At 46.4% G+C, this 19,940-nt stretch overlaps 1 protein-coding gene across 1 annotated transcript in view; it reads left to right on the plus strand.

Annotated features, from left to right (window-relative positions):
• The window catches only part of LOC149344915 (uncharacterized), a 103,147-nt gene that overhangs the window by 25,243 nt on the left and 57,964 nt on the right, over window positions 1-19,940 (plus strand). The window contains exon 4 of the mRNA XM_089547318.1: window positions 2,134-2,267. Coding sequence (XP_089403444.1) covers window positions 2,134-2,267 — 134 coding nt within the window. The remainder of the gene's footprint in view (window positions 1-2,133; window positions 2,268-19,940) is intronic.

Here is a 19,940-nt window from a genome sequence, read left to right on the forward strand (position 1 = left end):
TTGGTCCAGGATTCCGCACTTGACTGCTGCCATCGTGGATCGGCGTACAAGAAATTGTTGCGCTTCCTCGTCCTCGCTGGCCAGCAAGTACTCCCACTGCATCATACTCGGTTTGTTTATTCTTGGCTCCAAGTCTGCCTTAGGGCAGGCCCATGTGACATGCTCTAGTGTAGGTTTACCCTGACACTACGGACATTCGTCTGGATATTGTGTAGTGAAAAATCTTGTGTAGTTTGTGCAGGAGCGGGTTGCTGCACACTGCTGGCTGGTCTTTGGCTGGGCAAATGGCGTTGACCCGGGAGGCGTGTGGCCACGCTTCTCCGAAGCTTAAACAGCGGCACGGGCTGACAGGCAGCGGTCAACGACCTTCATATGTAGGCCCGCGTCGCGTCTGTTCGTTTCTTCACGCCAAGCCAGGCGAGCAATATACACACGGTATCAAGTGTACATTTGCACTCTTGTAGCGCCACCGTTTCAGCACGCGCATTGGAAGACGAAGCGGTGGGCACGCGCAAAAGAGAACGCTCGAGTCCTTGGCCCCGCCTCGACGCTGCCGCCGCCTCTCTGCCGCAATCTCTTCTCCGGTAGCCCTACCCTACTGCGCTCTGAGGACCCGGCCAAGCAAGCCATCGCCGCAGGCCGGGCTGCCAGCGTCATGAGCCTCTCCGGGACATGAACGTTTGAGTGCTGTGGGGCCGTGCGGGGGCCCAGGGGTCTGCGTCCCCAGTTTCAAATAAAGTTGTACCGCCACCCCCTTAAATGGGTCTGTAGTCACCTCTTGAGCGACCTTCACACTCTCATTCTTCCGCCCGGCGCGCGTACCCACTGGTCAGACTTGGAGACCGGCTTCCAGAACATTCGAATTCTTTCTGCGGACCCGGAGCCGCCGGCGCGCAAGTGAAGTGGAAAGGGCATCACTCTGCACGCCTAAGGCAATGAGTAAATTTGCTCTGCGTCGGCAATGAGTAAATTTGCTCTGCGTCGGCAATGAGTAAATTTGCTCCATAATCCTCGATTGCTCGATGGGCGCGCGGACATGTTTCCTTCGGCGCCGCACCGACAAGCGAAGTGGAAAGGGCAGCAACATACACAAGGTTAAGCGCTCTCCGGGGTTCTTCACTATTCTAGACTTCTCTGACGAGCGCACTGGCGAGATTGTTTCAGTGCCGCGCAGGTCTTCCGAATGTGCGCCGAGTTTTTTCACAGCATCTCAGGTCAGTCATTGACATATGCAAAGTCAGCAAAACAATCTTTGCTCAAAAAAAGCCCGTGCTTTCATACTGAGCCATGTTTTAGACAGTGTATTTGTTTTCTGTATGACTTCTTTTCTTTCACCTACAAACGGCCTTATAGGGACACTGAGGACAAACAGAAGTTGGCCTGCGTCGATATGGTATCGTGTGAAAATCACAAGCAGCCCGTTCTAATCGAAAATTAAGCTTCTATAAGGCCGAAAATACCAAGAAAACTACACATGCGGCACCACCGGCCAATTTCGCAGGCAAAATGCATGTGCCGACACCGGTTTGGGGGCGCAAATCATAAAGGCTGCGCCATACATAGGCAACCATATTAAAACAGCAGTAACACATCAATTTCAGTGAAGCCAGCAGGGCAATTGAATAAACTGGAAGGAAGATTTTAAACCTAATTTTTTAGCCGAGAAATGCGTTTTTTGCTCCCGCAAAAAACATCAGAATAGCCAAAGGGTACCAGACATTGAATTTTTTTTTTTGCTGAGAACAATCATTTGATGGAGTTGTTCTGTGTCCCTAAGATTTTTTGTTCGGAATATGGGTTTCGCCTTCAGCAAGCAGTGTAATGGTCCCGAAATTCTACATTGGTTGAGACTGCTTGCAACGATGGCTGATATTTAATTAGAAATATTTTCATCACCTAAAGCCATGATCATCGCGATTCTTACGACTGCCTAGTGCGCGTGTCATTATTACACCTACTATGATCCTGCCGTTGTAAGCATAAAAAAGGCTCCGAAAGTTTGCGGCCGCGCACTCCACATAACCGGATTTCGGCCTGTTTGGATGCCTTCTTTTCGTCGCTGGTACGGCGCAGTGTAGCAGGAAATGAACAATTGATATCTAATGACTAAAAAAGCGAAGTATTCGGTCGCAGGTTACCCGATGCTTCTCAAGGCGCCGCTGGTCTTACCAGTCAACCACCACCTGGCAGAGCTACACTTCGAACCTTGGAATGCATCGGTCGACTTCGGGCATGGTACTCCAGCGTACTATGCTGTACAGTGGAAGGTATGTAGTTGTCAAGCTTTGTTAAAGCTGTGGACCGATTTTTAAGAGTGATGCAATTACAGGCAGTGGTGCAACATGTTCTTTTAAAATTCCAAATCATATGTAACGACAGATCTTTCACTCCGTGCGTGAACTGACGCTGAGTCAAGGACGTGCAAAATATTTACGACCGGAAAAATAAAACATGCTGCTAACTAGACGTCTCCTTACACAAGTTCTGAAACTAAACTGCTTTGATTCTTCGACAGATGTGGAGTTATTTCTGTGGCAGACTGCATCAAAATTTGTTTTTCTATCGCTCACGTAATAAACGAGAAACGTTTACTAATTTTCGGTTACTACCACATTGCTAAGCGGAATGGGTAGTTGAGCTCATCGCACACTGATGTGGGCTGAGTAGCATGGCCTGTGTGATTTTTTTGGTGCTTTAGCGCTAGATCTTCAACTCAGCTGCTTAGCATTGGCCTGTCAGGTTCCTCTGTGTGCCTACCGGATCATGGGCAACCAATCCTAGGTGGCAGGTGGACCACTCAGATCACGGAGCTTTGTGACGTCATCACAACCTGCCCAAAGGATTGTGAGAAAACTGTCCACAATTGCAAGTGGCAGTTCAATTAATGATTGGTCGCGAAAAGTTTCTCGAGAAGAGCAACCTGGGTCTCAAAAGCCCCACCGGCGGCTATGATTGAAACAGTACCTGCTGGGGCAGTGGCACCCCGCTTAAGTGGTGTGGGGTCTCCCAAGAATCTATGAATGTGAAGTCGATAATGACCAACCCCACATATATGGGCATTATCCAATTATGGACATCGCGTCATACCCTTAAAGCGGAGCGTAAATGTACCCCCATATTTAGTGCATTATCACGAAAGACCCCACTTTAAAATTTCGCCGATATTAGCCTGACACTTGCTTGACGACGAAAACCGATCCTCAGCCGGAAACAGAAAGCGAAAGTGAAATGAAAACCGAAGTGACAGCGCTACTAATTGACATTTGGCCTCATCACGCTGAATCGCCTGTCATTCTTTTTTATTTTTCATCTGCACTGCTTTCCTTAATTCCGTGCATAATTAATATGACGCGAAAATGCAGGTGTTGTCTTGCTGCATCGTGTCGTTGCCTGGAGCATGAGAAGCTCAATAAATATTGCTCGACATCTTTTTGGGGGGCGAAAGGCATGCGACAGTGCTGATTGCTCTTCCATAATTATATATCGGATTGGCAGATAAGAATTGCGTTGCTATTATAGATACGTTGCTACTGGGCTACTTCTAAGCAGGTGCTCTTTCAGAGTGTAGCAAATGTCCCTAGGACTTGTTGACTCGTTATTTAGGGGACAACATTGGAGACTGCAAACCGTTTATAACACGCTAATGAGAGCTCTTACTCTGTGCATACATTTCGTGCGAGTTCCTGTTATTTCAATGCGGAGAAGGAAAGCACGAATAATATTTATTATTATCGTACCAGACAGCGCAGGGAAGGAATTCGGCGCAAAATGCAAGGATAAGGGAGCGAGGTTTTCTTTCCAAACAGGAACGTTCAAGAACTAACCTAACTCGCTTTTTCAATGACATCTAAAGGCAGCCCTGGTTCCACACTGTTGAAAGGTGTAAATATTGAATGGGGACATGAAGATTGGTAAGGCAGTATTATTCACCTGTTATTTTCGTAGTTGTGATCCTAGTTCTTTTCTAGTAGTATCCTAGTTCTTTTCCTAACTTCCTAGTAAGTTTTCCTAGTTTCCCAGTTGGTCTTTCCCAGCCTGCTGCAGAAGCACTTTTGAAATTTTTTAACAAAATTTTGATACTAGGGAGAATACCTGAGGACTGGAACAAAGTTATTATGTACCATCTCTTAAACCTATAAAGCCACCACCCTTCCGTAGCATTTATAGGCCGATAGCACTTACGAGTTGCCTAGCCAAATGCTTATAAAGTGTCCAGATTATAAGATTGGATTTTGTTCTTGAATAACGTGAATTCCTTGACATCCGTGAACGTGGTTGTAATAATAATAATAATATTACTTTATTGCTGCAAATCTTAAAAAAATGTACAAAAATCCGGCCTGCCAAAGCCTCATAGGCTTTAAGTGGCAGAGCCCGACAGGCAGCGGAACCGCGCAGACATACACAGGCATAAAAACACATTAAAAATTACGAACATCAAATTAGTACGGTGGTGAAATAAAAATAGACAGAAGATTCATGTTACGTGTAAAAAAAACCTGGTCACATTAAATTGCGAGGAAGAAACACCAAAATGGCATGATAATGCCTCAGATCAATGCAAGAAATACAGCAGTAACCAAGGAGATCACAGGATTTACTTGATAGGCGGTAAAGCATATGTGTACAACGTCGTAAACTCACTAATTAAAGTATCGCAGCATCTTTTTTTCTTTTATAATTACTTTTTGCCCGGCGAACACTTGGAGGTAACCTGTTAAAGTAAAAGGGAACGTAATAATCTCTTACTCGTCTTCCATATCTTGTAGACCGTCGGGGAATAAAAAAAAAGGTTCTTTCGGTCAGAGAGACTCTGTGGGAACATACGGAATCTTGTTGTCACTAAACCAAAAATGCTTCAGAAAACTCATTTCCATCGAGAGGCGATCAAAATCAGGTAGTGAAAATACCTTAAAGGCATCAGAACTGGTGGGAAGGCCTAAATCATAGGCATTATTTTTTTTAGAAAGATCGTAGGAGAGATTTAATCATGCACTTACAGCGAACTGCACAGTGACCATAAATCGTTATGCCATAACGCAGTACGCTATAACCAACTTTGTGTACTGAAAGCGGCATGTTGTGCCTAATGTTGTAAAGCACAAAGGGGACTGTTCGGAGCTTTTTACAAACGTGGGACAAGTGACCATTCCATGAATGAGCTCTCTCAATGCATACTCCTAGGTATTTCGCTGTAGTTGTATAGCTCAGGGGTACACACTGACATTGAGAACAATCAGATCTGTGCTAGAACAGCTGATGGTTTAAATCTACCTTCTTCATGGGGCTGTGAAACCGTATAAGTTGAGTCTTAGGTTTGGTTTGGTTTATGGGGTTTAACGTCCCAAAGCGACTAAGGCTATGAGAGACGCCGTAGTGGAGGGCTCCGGAAATTTCGACCACCTGGGGTTCTTTAACGTGCACTGACATCGCACAGTGCACGGGCCTCTAGAATTTCTCCTCCAAAGAAATTCCAGCCGCCGCGGCCGGGATCGAACCCGCGTCTTTTGGGTCAGCAGCCGAGCACCATAACCGATGAGCCACCGCGGCGGCAGTTGAGTCTTAAAGCTGTTAACTTTAATTAGGTTGTGTGGGAACCAGTCCATAGCAATTGTTGCTGCAGCTTGAAGGGAAGGAAGTGAGTCAGAGTAGTTCGGCCACTGGGATACGAGGACAGTATCATCAGTGTACTGATACAGGCCTACAGATACAACTTTTGAAAGGTCATTCACGTAGACGTTAAATAACAGGGGACTAATTAGGGAACCTTAGGGAACGCCAGCTTTAATTAACAAAGAAGCGCTGTTTGCCCGCCCATACGAGACGTATTGCGTTCTCTGCAGTAAAAAATTTTCCAAAACCGAAACACTCCACGGAAGCCTAACCTGGACAGTTTACACCACAACACACAGTGACACACGCTGTCAAAGGTCTTGCTGACATCCAGATACAGTGCACACACCACTCGGTTACGTTGGAAAGATCGATTTAACCTGCCAGAAAGTCCGCCAAAAGGCTTTTCGTCCCTTTACCTCGTACAAAACCATACTGATGCGGTGACAGGATTTTGTGCTTATCTAAAAACTTGTCATTGTAAACAGTAGATGTTTTTTCTAAAATTTGAATCAAACAAGGCAAAACTGAAATAGGACGATAATTCTCATACCTATTTTTGGCACCACCTGTGTGAATTAGGGCAACTATAGCCGCTTTCATGTTCGCCGGGATCATGCCACTTGAGATAATGCTATTGAACAGCGACAGCAGCACGCCTTTAAGTATGTCGAACAAGGCTCGCAAATCATCAACTGAAATGACATCTATTCCCACATATCTATTTCGTTTAAGACCAAAAATAATTGAACTGAGCTCATTCTCACTTAGCAAAGGTAGGTGTGCAGATTCAACTGCGCTGTTCTTAGGAGTACAAAATAAAGAATGATTTTGCGCACTGCCCGAAACTTGCGAGAAGAACTTGTTGGATTCATTACCTATTTTTTCTTAATCAGTGCCGAAATACGACACAAAATATTTTCCAACATTTCCAAGCCTTTTGACACTTCTTAGATTATTAATCAAAGACCACGTTTTTCTAGTATCTGAGCCTACATTCTTAAACTTGTTACGAAAAAGTACTGGTTTAGCCAGACGAATCATTGAATTTACTTTATTTCTTGCAACCTTTAACTTAGATCGTAGCAGGATAGATGCAGGTGCCCTTTTCGACTGGGCCGAGAGCAAATCTTTTTCTTTTACTTTATGATAGCATTTTTAAGGCCACCCATGAGTTTTCTTTATTGCGCTGCCTGATTTCAACCAAGCGAGTAGCCGCTGCCTTAAAGTCTTGTACTAGTTCAAGTTTATCATAAACGTCTATCCGGGACACGCTTTCAAGAACACTTCCCAATCTTATTCCGATGCCATTCGTTAAAAGATTTTGGGATCAGAGATGAATATTTCTTTTTTACCGCTATCCGCTGTTGGAAGGTTCGATTTCAGGGCTAAAGAACAACAAACAATGTAGTGGTCTGACAGTTTTGCTTCGACGATAGCAGATTGTAGGGCAGAAATCAAAGCTCTTGTATTTGTATAGTTGATGCAAGAGACGGCAAGTTGCCTCGATAGAAATGCTTCTCGCGTTGCTTTCTGGATAGTTGGTTACAGTCCTCATTTTGATAACAGATCAAGATAATCTGCGGCCAGAGCTCTAGAAGGGCGAAAGGTATCTATGTTAACCTCGCATATTACACTTATATAGTCTTCATGCGAGTGAGCTGAGAGGGCGTTATCAAGTTCGGCCAAAAAGACCCTGCCATTGAAGCAGGGGGGTCGGTATGCTGCAAAGAGTATCAAAGAGGGAGCTGGCGTGCTCATACGCAATGCTACAACTTCTGCTTGCTGGAAGTCCAAATTTAGCTCTGTGACAGTCCAACTGCCTCCCACAAAAACTGCGTCACCGCCCCCTTCTTTCTGCAGGTCGGGTACATGATATGAGTGAAAACAGCGCGAAAGAAGCCCGAAGGTGAAACCAAGAAGGGACAGGAAAGAGCGCTGAACTGGCAACTGAATTTGTATTGAGCGAAACTCGTACAATATATAGGAAGGCAGTGGCAAAGATAATCAGATGCAGTCAACGTCACATGGTGTAAAGAGCCATAAAAGCGATAAAAACATAACAGGGTGAAAAAGCTAAAAGTCAACTGAATCAAACAAGGGATGATAACAAAATGAGAAAAAAAAGTACACTTGATGACTATGAACAGTGAAAGTAACAAGGTGTAAAGAGCCATAAAAACGGATAAAACATCAATAGCAGGTAACAAGGATAAAAGCGATAAAAACTGACGAAATGAAATTGTGAAAGGAATAAAAACTGACTGAAAGTGACAACTTGGGGCTAAAAAAGTGCAGAGACCTTAACAATGAAACGATGAAACAGAAAATACTGAATGACTGAAACTCGCATAGTCCGCAATAAAAATTTAGCAGTGTAGTTCTAAAAAGGCAAGTTCACTTCCGTACGATGATTTTGAAGCGTCACTGACACAATCCAAGCCCTTTCTTTTTATAAAGAAGGCTTCCTTTAACTCCCGGGCTACGCTGTCTCTACTTCTATTTAGAACGACAGTTTCGCGTAAACGAGGCATGCATTTGCATTCTTTGCAATGAAGCGCTAGATTAGAGCCAGTGCCTTTTTCAAGTCAACGCTCGTGTTCCCTTAAACGTTCGTTATTTGCTTGGTTTGTGGTTTATGGGTTTGGTTTATGGGGTTTAACGTCCCAAAGCGACTAAGGCTATGAAAGACGCCGTAGAGGAGGGCTCCGGAAATTTCGACCACCTGGGGTTCTTTAACGTGCACTGACATCGCACAGTACACGGGCTTCGAATTTCTCCTCCAAAGAAATTCAGCCGCCGCGGCCGGGATCGAACCCGCGTCTTTCGGGCCAGCAGCCGAGCACCATAGCCACTGAGCCACCGCGGCGGTGTTCGTTATTTGCCACTGCCTTCCTATATATTGTACGAGTTTCGCTCAATAAAAATTCAGTTGCCAGTTCAGCGCTCTTTCCTGTCCCTTCTTCGTTTCGCCTTCGGGCTTCTTTCGCGCTGTTTTCACTCATATCACAATGAACCAACCAGCCCAGAAATAAGTTCGGCGGGTACATGAAAGTGCTTGGTAACCCGGTATTTCATACTGATTGAAAATATCACCTGAAATATTAATTTCCGTCAGTACAAATATGTGGAATGTAGAATGAAAAGTTGAAGTTAGTGCCATGAACTAGTTTGGTTTGGTTTATGGGGTTTAATGTCCTAAAGCGACTGAGGCTATGAGAGATGTCGTAGTGGAGGGCTCCGGAAATTTCGACCACCTGGGGTTCTTTAACGTGCACTGACATCGCACAGCACACGGGCCTCGAATTTCTCCTCCAAAGAAATTCAACCGCCGCGGCCGGGATCGAACCCGCGTCTTTCGGGCCAGCAGCCGAGCACCATAGCCACTGAGCCACCGCGGCGGCAGTGCCATGAACTCATGCCAGTGCTTTCGGATACTGCGGATATTAACGTGCGTCGTGCGAAAAGCAGGTTGTGCGCCACTTGTGAAAAATTTTGTTACTTCGGAAAATGTTGTTCATGCAAGGACTTCGAGATCGCCCATGCATAGTAAATCTTATCCAGGTCTCACATCTTCTCAATGCGGATGACAGACTTCACTTCTTCTGATTCCTTGGCCAGAACATTGCCGTTACGTGTCCAAACAAATTTGTACTGCTTTTCTTGTCCCTTAGGCCTGGCCAATCGGAAAGGCTCCTGTTTGTCCATGTCAAATTTTCGTCGAAATACAGCCGAGGATGAGACTCATCTGTAGGCAAATCGCGAAGGTTTTTCCATACAGCAAGCAACATTTTTCTTCGTACAAAAGCTAGCGCAAAACACGACACACACAAGAAAGGTAGACAGGACAACGCGCTACTGGTTGTCAGTAGCGCGTTGTCCTGTCTACCTTTCTTGTGTGTGTCGTGTTTTGCGCTAGCTTTTGTACGAAGAAAAATGCACCAACTAGCCCAGCAACAAGTGTTACTTGACAAGCAACATTTCTTTAGCCGCCACGTCACGCATCTGCACAAGGATAGGGAGAGTCGAACTGTCCTTGTTCGGCAGTCTATGTATTGAAGCAATTGTATGCGCTTCAAACTCTGGAAACTTTAGTTTCTGCGCTAGATCGCCCATGAAAGAAACCAAATTCTCATTAGAGTTGGTTGGGAGGCCATGTATTTCAAAGTTGCATCGCGTGCTGTGCTGTTCGAGATCATTAACTGCACACCTTGACTTATCCAGTAGCTCTGCTTGAGCGACACAGTCTCAGAAAGTGATTCCACTCGGTCATGTAGCTGAGATAACTCAGTTTAGTTCGCTTCTTGGGTAGACGTAGCAGAGTCATACTTATTAGAAAGGAACTCAATTGGCGTTTGGATTTCAGTGAAGGTTTCACCCTCTTTTCACCTCTAGCCTTAATTTGGAGCAGATCCTCCACTTCAGTTGTGAGTGCTTTAATCGTTACTCTAAGTTGGTCAAGATTGCTGTTAACTGCAGAGAATTCATGACCAAAAGAAACATCACTATCAACTGAGTCGGAGTTGTTGCTTGCACTCGATTCGCAGGTTGGGCATGTCCAGGTTTCACGCTTAACAGTCGACATTTTTGAAAACGCATTTTTCGGGATAGCAGAGTTCTTTCCAAAGTGGTAACTGCTTTTGCAACGAGAACAAGTCAAACCCTTCTACGTGTTTGGAACAAGCAGAGCATGTAACAGGCGCTTTTGCAGTCAGCAGCGAAAAAAAAATACAATATATTCAGTTACAGCACTTGGCAAATCAATCTCACCTGCAAGCGCGAAATGCTGGGTTAGACAAAGAAGCGGATTGCCGCTGACTGCGATGGTGCTTGGGTGTTGACCGGTTTATATAGCTGTTGGCAGACACCACGTGATCCTCCGCCCGGCTTCTTGCACCCGGGCACCTTGGGGTTGTCGACTGCACGTGGATGATATCCGACCAGGTGGGCGCATGCGCAAGGACGCAACCCTGATGGCAGCGTTCGAGATCGCCGTGCATGCTCAGCCACCCCTTTGAAGATCGTGGCACACCTGATCGCCCTGCCAAGAGCGAAAAGCAGGGTTAGACAAATAAGCGGATTGCCGCTGACTGCCAACAAAAAAGCATGCTCATCAACTGACCATTGTAGTGCCAGAGCTCATATTTCGCTGGCTGGCCTCTCTGGAAACAAGCTCTGCGCGCCCGCCGTCGCTCAAAGCAGGCCCAGACTTTCTCGGACAAGTCGCGACATGCAGCGTGACTCATCCCGCCGCCGCGGCGCCGACACGGACCCTTCCTCCTCTCCTCCTCTCCGTCGGTGCGAATTCCTCCGACGCTCGCCGGCTCTCGACCATTGGTCTAATTTGAACGGTGGCCAGTGATTGGAGGATTTGAACGGCTGGCTGCCGTAACCGTTACCAGCGGCTATAAAAACGGAGCCGCGCTGAACCCGAGCAGCAGACGGGCAGCAGAAGAGCCATCACGCCGGAGCTACGCTCGCTGCCGGGGCCGCCCTTCTTCTGTGTGCCTGCCCGTGGCGCTCTTGACCCTTGTATCATGTAAAAGCCCTTGTACATACTGTACATAAACGTCCTTTTACTCACCGTCGCCTCGACCGTTTCCTGGCTCGGACCACCAGTCCTAATAGTGGTGGCAGCGGTGGGATCGACCGGCGTCAGCTACCTCGGCGCGGTGAGTGCCTGATGTTTTCCCCTCAATTCGCCAGACTGCTCTAGCACACGTGATTGTAGTCTAGAGTAGGGCTGTGTGTGTAGCACTGTAGGAGAGCTTTGCTGTTTCGAGCCAAGTCGGAGCGCTTTGAAACGAAAGCTGGTGCAGAGGGAGTAAACGAGGCGTTTCGGAAAGAATTACTTGCGCGTGTCATACTAGTAGCGCTATAGTAGTGAACGGCAAGGGAATTCTAAGAAAAGGGCAAACTGCAAGAGGCTATTGTGCGCGATGGAGAACTTCAAAGTGAAGGAACTCATAGAAATTTGTGAAGAGTTGGACATTGATTTGGGCCCCGCAAAACAAAAGCATGCGATTCTGGAGATCATGCGGAAGGAGAATGTAACGGCTGAGGAAGCCAATGAGGCCTGGGAAGAGATCACTGAACGCCGTGAGCGCGAAGAGGAGATAAAACGGCGTGCTCGCGTCAGGAAACTGAGGGGCCTCGAGCTTGAAGCGCATGAGATCGAATATGAGAGATATAGAACATTGTCCGCTCTGCATGAGACTAACGGTCAGCAGCTGAGAGACACGCCGCAGCCCTTCGTGATCGCCGAAGATATGGCGAAATATTTGGCGGAGTTCGAGCGCGTCTGCGAGAGAAAGCGCGTTGAGCGGAATGGTTGGGCACAGAAGTTGGTAGCCCTGCTTTCCGGCGAAGCGTATGACGTTGTCAAGCGCCTGTTGGATGGCGACTTGGCGGACTACGATGAGCTGAAAAGCTTTTTACTGATGAGATATAATGTGTCACCGCCAGACCTTCGCCAAAGGTACCTGCGAGAGAATAGCACCCCATCGTTTTACGATTTTCCCTACCAGTTTAAAGCCGACATTTTAGAGTGGCTCGAAAATGCTGAAGGGTCGGAAGATCGTGACGCAGAGGTAGAGTGCGTAGCTGTAGAGCAGAGCTGCCAGTGCGGCACAGAGGAACGTAGTCCGTACGTGGCAGATGTAACTGCTGCGGTAATAGAGGGAATTTCCCCACATTCGCCAACCAAGGAAACCTCTCTACCATCAAATAACGTAGTCACAGCATCGGACGATGCACTTACACAGGTCTCGCCCATTGAGATTGTGGCGGAGGTACCGGAAAGCGGATCTCCTTGCGAGTCAAAAGCAGGAGAAGCTGCAGAGCAGGGCAGAGAGGACGTCCGTCTGGACATTAATGAAAACGCCTGCGCCGACGCAAGCGAAGTAAACGAGGACTGCACACCGTGTTGTGCAGCGCATTCAACAGAAATGCAGAAACCTGAGACTTCCGATCAACGGATGCGGACGCATGTAGAGTTTGCGGACGCTGAGTTGTGCGCTAGTGTTTGCAGCGAGCGATGCGAAACGAGTCCCGTGCTTTCGCACTGCTCTGAGCTCGGCGACATTCCAGAAAACAGCTGCAGTAGCGGGAACACCGCGACTGAGTGCACAGCCGACCCTCATCCGAAATTGGCTGAAACGCGTATGGAGCATTACGAGAGCTGCGTGTCAGCAGTAAAGTCAGTAGAAAACACTGGTTCGTCTGCGCCTGAAGAAACTAAGGGGCTGGACGACAGTGGAGAACAGAACGTTCCAGACGACATAGGGGCGGTAGACGTCATTCCGTCCAAGAAAGATGAGGACGAATGTGCACTCGTAGAGGCTGACGAGGAAGAACGCAGTTTGGAGGACAATAGTAAAGGCGCTAAAGACAGGTCTGATCTAGGTAGCGCACGTGAATCGGCTGAGAATCATAGTTACATTGTCAGAGAGCAGAAACCTAGGCGACGGAAGCAGCATGTGCTTCCTCAGGAGAAAATGAAAGGAAAGCACAAGAAAGAAAGCTGCAACCGGAAGGAAAGTAACAGCCAGTTCCGAAAAGTGAGCTATCACCACAAGGTGATAGACAAGCAGTGCTGCCGCCGAAAGGACAGTAAAGGCAAGCTCAAGAGAGAGCTGTCACCGAAAGACGGGGAAAGGCAGGCAAAAGAAACAGTGGTGCCGCCGAGAGATGAAAGGCAGGCATAAGAAAGACGGGCGCTGCCGAAAAGAGAGAAAGGGCAAGCGCGCGGAGACGGGTTGCCACCATCGGAAGCGCCAACGTCGCCGGCAAAATGACTCTAGTAAAGTCAGTCACGTGGTTAGTCCTGAAACTAACGTCAGAACCAGAGCTAGAGAAATGTGCGAGGCATCACTATCGCGCAAAGCAAAGCGCATAAGTGGGTCGAGGCACATAGATCTTGGCAGTAATATAAACTGCAAAAAGAAATCGTACGAACATTTGCGCGGGAAAGAGTATCTTGGGAGGAAACCGAGATACAAGAGAGCGCTGCCCGTGAGGAGAAAAATTAAGGAGCGGGATAAGTGTGAATCTTGCCGCCAGCACAGAGAGAGCGAGACGTGCAAAGGCGCGTGTTCTCAGGACGGCTCTCTCTTTCCGCTGCAGTCACGGGAGAAACCGCGCTCCCACAGAAAGCGGCACGCGCGCGCAGGGAAAACGCGAGGACGGCTCAAAAAGCGAAAGATTGTACGAGGCCGCAGTGACAGGGGCAAGAAAATTTGCAAGAAACCGTCTAAGCGCCCGGCCAAGCACAGTTATCGCGATGAAAAGCCGCGTGTCAGGATAACGCTATTCGGTAGGCGTGAAATCAAAAGGCCGTGTAGAGGCGAACTACACACCGAGCGGAAAGGCAAACGGATGCGCGAGAAAGTCAAGACTCGTGCAAGGTCTGACTTGCCCCCACGAACAGAGAGAAAGAAAGAACGGTCCCATCGGAAGCGTTGCGCACTCGCTATGGGACGTCGCGACTGGCGCGCGAAGCGCAAAGAAATGGACAAGTTGCCAGTCTATGAAAGCGAATCGCTCTCGTACTGTAGCTCCCGTAGAAACTGGAAAGACAAGTACAGAGAGAAAGAAAAGCGCGTATACCGCGAAAGAGGCAGAGACATTAGCTACCGCGGTAGTAGAGAGAGAAAGAAAAGCGCGTCTACCGCGAAAGAGGCAGAGACGTTAGCTACCACGGTAGTAGAGAGAGAGAGAGAGAAAAGCGCAGCACAGCGAAAGAGGCAGAGTCACTAGTTTCCGCTGTAGCGGGTGTCGTTTACCGTCCGTTAGAAGCGAGGAAAACGCGAACGTAGACGCACTAAGCCGTGTGTTCTAAGCAAGGCTGGCTTCGCCTCCTCGTGACCTACATTTTGTCTCTTCGCGAACAGCTGTTTTAAGTTCGCTCGTAGATCGGGGAAAAATTTATGTCCTCATTTGTGGCCTCAGCTGTGTGTTCTGGCCGAGTGATCTCAAGAGAGCGAATTTATTTTGCATTCATTTCATTCCAAGTGTTGCATGTGTTTGACGCTTTGTTTGAGTTAATTACTTTGAAGTCCTTGTATCCCACATGTGTCTCTTGTAGAAGAGGGAACAAAAAGGGGACAGAAATGTAGCCAACAGAGCTTTGTGACTTTCAAGTCTGGTGTATTGACGGGTGACGGAGGGCACTTGCTCGTGTTGGGTGTTGCCTGTTGTCGGTCGGTTCTTCGCAACATGCAGAACGATCAACGACCGATGCTGAGAAGGAAGCTCTTCCGAAGGACCGAGCGAAGCTGATCCAGTCACCTGGGCGACTAAGCTGCGGAGCAGTGATCCTGTCCTGACGAGCGGGATCCGTTCTCGGAAAGGAGCCTGGAGCTACCTGCGGCTGAACTCCGGACGAGAACTTGGAGGAGCCTGGCGTACGAGCGCGCCCCGCATCCGAGCCACGCGGAAGTAGCTCGTCTTTGTGGCGCATTGTCTGGCGGCGGTGGTGCTGTAGTGCCAGAGCCCACATTTCGCTGGCTGGCCTCTCTGGAAACAAGCGCTGCGCGCCCGCCGTCGCTCAAAGCAGGCCCAGACTTTCTCGGACAAGTCGCGACATGCAGCGTGACTCATCCCGCCGCCGCGGCGCCGACACGGACCCTTCCTCCTGTCCTCCTCTCCGTCGGTGCGAATTCCTCCGACGCTCGCCGGCTCTCGGTCATTGGTCTAATTTGAACGGTGTCCAGTGATTGGAGGATTTGAACGGCTGGCTGCCGTAACCGTTACCAGCGGCTATAAAAACGGAGCCGCGCTGAACCCGAGCAGCAGACGCGCAGCAGAAGAGCCATCACGCCGGAGCTACGCTCGCCGCCGGGGCCGCCCTTCTTCTGTGTGCCTGCCCGTGGTGCTCTTGACCCTTGTATCATGTAAAAGCCCTTGTACATACTGTACATAAACGTCCTTTTACTCACCGTCGCCTCGACCGTTTCCTGGCTCGGACCACCAGTCCTAACACCATCGAGTCGGCCTTGAAAATACTGTACGTGAAGCTTTTATACACAAAAAAGACTGCCAAGCTGTATTTTTCGACCTGGAGATGGCGTAAATTAAAAAGTGAAGGTTTGTGATTCGGCGCCATCCTGCAGAACTTGACATCCGCGGCAGAATATTAAACTGCCTAAATTATTTCCTGTCGACCCGCTCATTTAAAGTGCACATGGGGTGAACCCTTTCAAGGAACTTCGTTCAAGAGAACGAGATTCCTCATTGGTGTATTTTGAGCACAACATTCTTTGTTGTAAAAATGAATTCCATGACCAAAATAATCCCGAAATATTTTGTGTATTCAATCTATGTCGATGACCTTCAAATAAACTGCACGACCACCAATGTAGAACATATCACAGACAAATACTGTTTACAATAAACAAACTAGAGACATGGGCAGACAAAAAATGCCTGGGTGTCCTCCAATGCAGCAACATGTGAAAGACAAATACTGTTGACAATAAACAAACTAGAGAGAGACAACATAAGAGTAGCCCAGAACCAGGACGACGGACAAAAGGGAGAGAACACACCCCCAACACAGTCTCTCCCTTTTCTCCATCCTCCTGGTTTTGCGCTACTCATATGTTATGAATCAGTAACTACTTGCCCAAATTTCGACCCTAGAGAGAGACATGAGCAGACAAAAATGTATTGCAATTCTCCACACAGAAAACAGTGGGTGTTTTGGTTTGGTTTGGTTTATGGGGTTTAACGTCCCAAAGCGACTAAGGCTATGAGAGACGCCGTAGTGAAGGGCTCCGAAAATTTCGACCACCTGTGCACTGACATCGCACAGTACACGGGCCTCTAGAATTTCTCCTCCAAAGAAATTCTAGCCGCCGCGGCCGGGATCGAACCTGCGTCTTTCGGGTCAGCAGCCGAGCACCATAACCGCTGAGCCACCGCGGCGGCAGTGGGTGTTTTGTTCTCACTAAAACGAGGCCAACAATCCGACTCCACCTTACATCTGAACAAAACCAAGCTACCTATAAAGAACGAAATAAAATTTTTCGGCGTTACTTTTGACAAAAAACTAACATTCCTACTTCAAATTAATGCTTTCCAAAAGAAAGCCTCTCGATCCTTGACATGCTCAAAGTACTCTCCCGATAACACTGGGGTTCCGTAGGACATGTCCTTACAAATTTATCGCTCTGTAGTACGCCCTACCTTAGACAATGGATGTATAGTTTATGAGTCAGCGAGACCATCGCATCCTAAGCGCCTAAATCCAGTACATAACTTAGCTTTGTGTCTTTCCATTGGTGCATGCAAGACGTCATCCATAGACCTAGTTGCAAACAAATAAAGAAGTAAGCTTATCCTTTAAGGATTGCATGCAATTAGTACACCATAGATGAAGATTATGATTTGAACAATGAAGTAAATAACAAACTACACTTATTACTGCCATTCTTACACACACCAGGAATACACCAGGAAAGTCTTACACACACCAGGAACGTTTCAAGAATTCTGTGCCGGCTTCGCATAGGACACACACACCTTACTAATAGCTTTATATCGAAAGAAAAAGAGAAGCCTCTTTTTAAAAACTGCGGAGAAGAATCAGCAGTAAATGACATTTTACTCTCACGCACGAAAGTCGAAAAACTAATGAAAAAGTATTTTACACAGTTTTTAATGACTACATTCATTTGCACCCCATGGTATTGTTGGGAGGAGATGCTATTGCTGACACGTATTATGTGTTTGGCTTTTTAAGAGATGCAGGTTTGACTGAAAAACTAAATCTTTATCTTCTGCCTGGCTTCATTTTGTGATAAAGCTCGGCCACCTTCTGATTCCCGAGAAGATTGCCGAGGTTTTTATTTGGTTGGTTGAGAGGCTTAACATCCTAGCCCAACCTCAAATTGCTGTTGAGGCTCCCTGACCGTCTTTAAAGCTTTTACTCCTAGCCACTTAAAAAAATTCTTCACTCTGTCATCACTATGTAATAAATACCAATGTTATAGGCCCTCTTCACCGACGATGATTTTAATGCTGCTATAAAACTCCGCATAAAACGATTTCCTTAGACCGTGAGCATGGCGAATGATGGCCTTAGTTGCCTACGTGCCGTAGAACTCAGCAAATCAAATCAAAGTTTAGCATGGGGATGAAGACCAGAAAAAGAATGCACAGTCTATGATGCATTGAAATTGGACAGTTCGTACTCGTTTCATTCCCGTTTTATTCGAATTGTCTGTGCCCAGAAAACAACTAGCGCCAAACCTGAATACGAGCATTGTGTTCATTCAAATTCAAATTCAAATTTATTTAGCATCAACAATGATGTTACAGAACTCGTGATGCAACGGGATGCTAGCAAAAAGCCTGTAACGGCTTGACAAAGGCTAGCACCCCGTTCACAAAGCAATACAGCAGTGGACAAAAAGTGATAGCGATATAAAGGAAAGCAATATATATATATGGCGATGGCTTTACATAATCATAAAAACATGTTAAGTGATAGGGCTAACATTGCGGGTTCATAATTGTAAGTGTTAATGTCTTGGAGGTGACTTGGAGGTGTTATCAGAAGAGTTAAGAGCATGTGGTAGTGTGTACATCAGCATTTGGCGGCCATAGTTAGTACGTGTGTGAGGAATCTTCCATGTCTGAGTGCTTCGTGTGCTATATGCTTTCGCAAACGGAGACAGGGTCGCAAGGTTTTCAAGGAAAGGGTCATTATTTAGATGAAAGGCATGATGACGTTTTAACAGAAGTGCATTGAACAGGTTTGGTAATGGTTGTAATCTAAGGTCATCAAAAAGAGGTTTTGTGTGGGCGTCATTGGGTTCATTTGAAATAATTCTTACAGCTTTTTTCTGCAGTCGATAGATTTTGGACAAGTTTGTGTACGTTGTTGTGCCCCATATCAAGTAGCAATACGATAATGTGGATGTGAGAAGGGAGTTATACAAAAGTAATTTAATGTGCGTAGGAAGAAAGTTACGAAAACGTGCAAGAATACCAACTATTCGGGATAGTTTGGAGTGAACGAGGTCAGTATGTGCGTTCCACTGCATATTCTCATGAAAAAGGACACCTAAGGTTTTTATTACTGGTACCACCTCTATGACTGAAAGACCAAGTTGCAGGACAATATTTGAATTAACTGGTTTATTTTTAGGGCGAAAAAGAACTGATTTTGTCTTCGAGACGTTTATAGTTAAGGAATTATTTAGACACCAAGTGTTCAATACATCAAGCACTGCATTCGCTTTTTTTAGAAGCAGGGGTAAACTGTGATGGGAGAAAAATAAGCTTGTGTCATCGGCATAAATAATAAATGATGTTTTTAAATCTATGTTAACAAGGTCATTAATATATAGGTTGAAAAGTAGTGGCCCGAGAATACTTCCCTGCGGAACGCCATGTAGCAATGGTTTGAAGCTGGAGCAAGAGTTACTTATGTGCACTCTTTGTTGGCGGTATTGTAGGTAGGATTTAATAAGAGCAAGGAAACAGCCTCTGAAACCATAATATTCCAATTTTGTTAATAGTGTAACGTGATTTATTTTGTCAAATGCCTTTGAATAGTCTATGAAAATTCCAAGTGAATACAATTGGTGTTCAAAGGCGTTAAGAATGATTTCTTTTTGCACTAGCAAGGCGCTTTCTGTAGAGCGTTTTTTGGTGAACCCAAACTGATACGGTGTCATAATCTGATGCTTGGTTAAAAATGAGCTCATTCGTACGTGTATTAGCTTCTCAACGACCTTGGAGAATACAGGGAGTATTGAAATTGGCCTGTAGTTAGACATGTTACATTTCTCACCACCTTTAAATATGGCAGTAACTTTGGCCACTTGGAGCCGGCGAGGAAATTGGCCGCATGAAAATATTTGATTAATGATGTACTCTAAAACAGGGGCTATAATAGTAGCAACATGTTTAAGTGGCCGAATCTCCAAACCATCTACATCAGTACTGGTAGTATTGTTTAGAGATAAGATTGTAGACACAACGTCATCTGCAGTTACCGGGAATAAAAATGCAGTCTCTTCTGTTGGTTGGTGCATAAAGTTCATGCAGCTTGGGTCATGATGACTATTTCCCACAGATGTGAAGAAATCATTAAAAGCTTTAGCTAATTCTTCTCCTGCAAGAGTTGTGCCATTCATACTTATCTCCACCGGGCTATCAATTGCACCAGTGTGCCGATTTAGGAGTGTGTTTAATCTTTTCCAAATTATTTCCGGAGTTTGCTTCGTGTCCTGCATGAAAAGGTTTTCAAAGTACTCTTTTTTAATTCTCCGTAATAGGCTGTTTGTCCTGTTTCTGTGTTTTTTGAAGTCACCTAA

This window comes from Amblyomma mixtum, chromosome 5 (genome assembly GCF_055824585.1).
Source record: "Amblyomma mixtum isolate Tamu chromosome 5, ASM5582458v1, whole genome shotgun sequence".
Classification (NCBI taxonomy): domain Eukaryota; kingdom Metazoa; phylum Arthropoda; class Arachnida; order Ixodida; family Ixodidae; genus Amblyomma; species Amblyomma mixtum.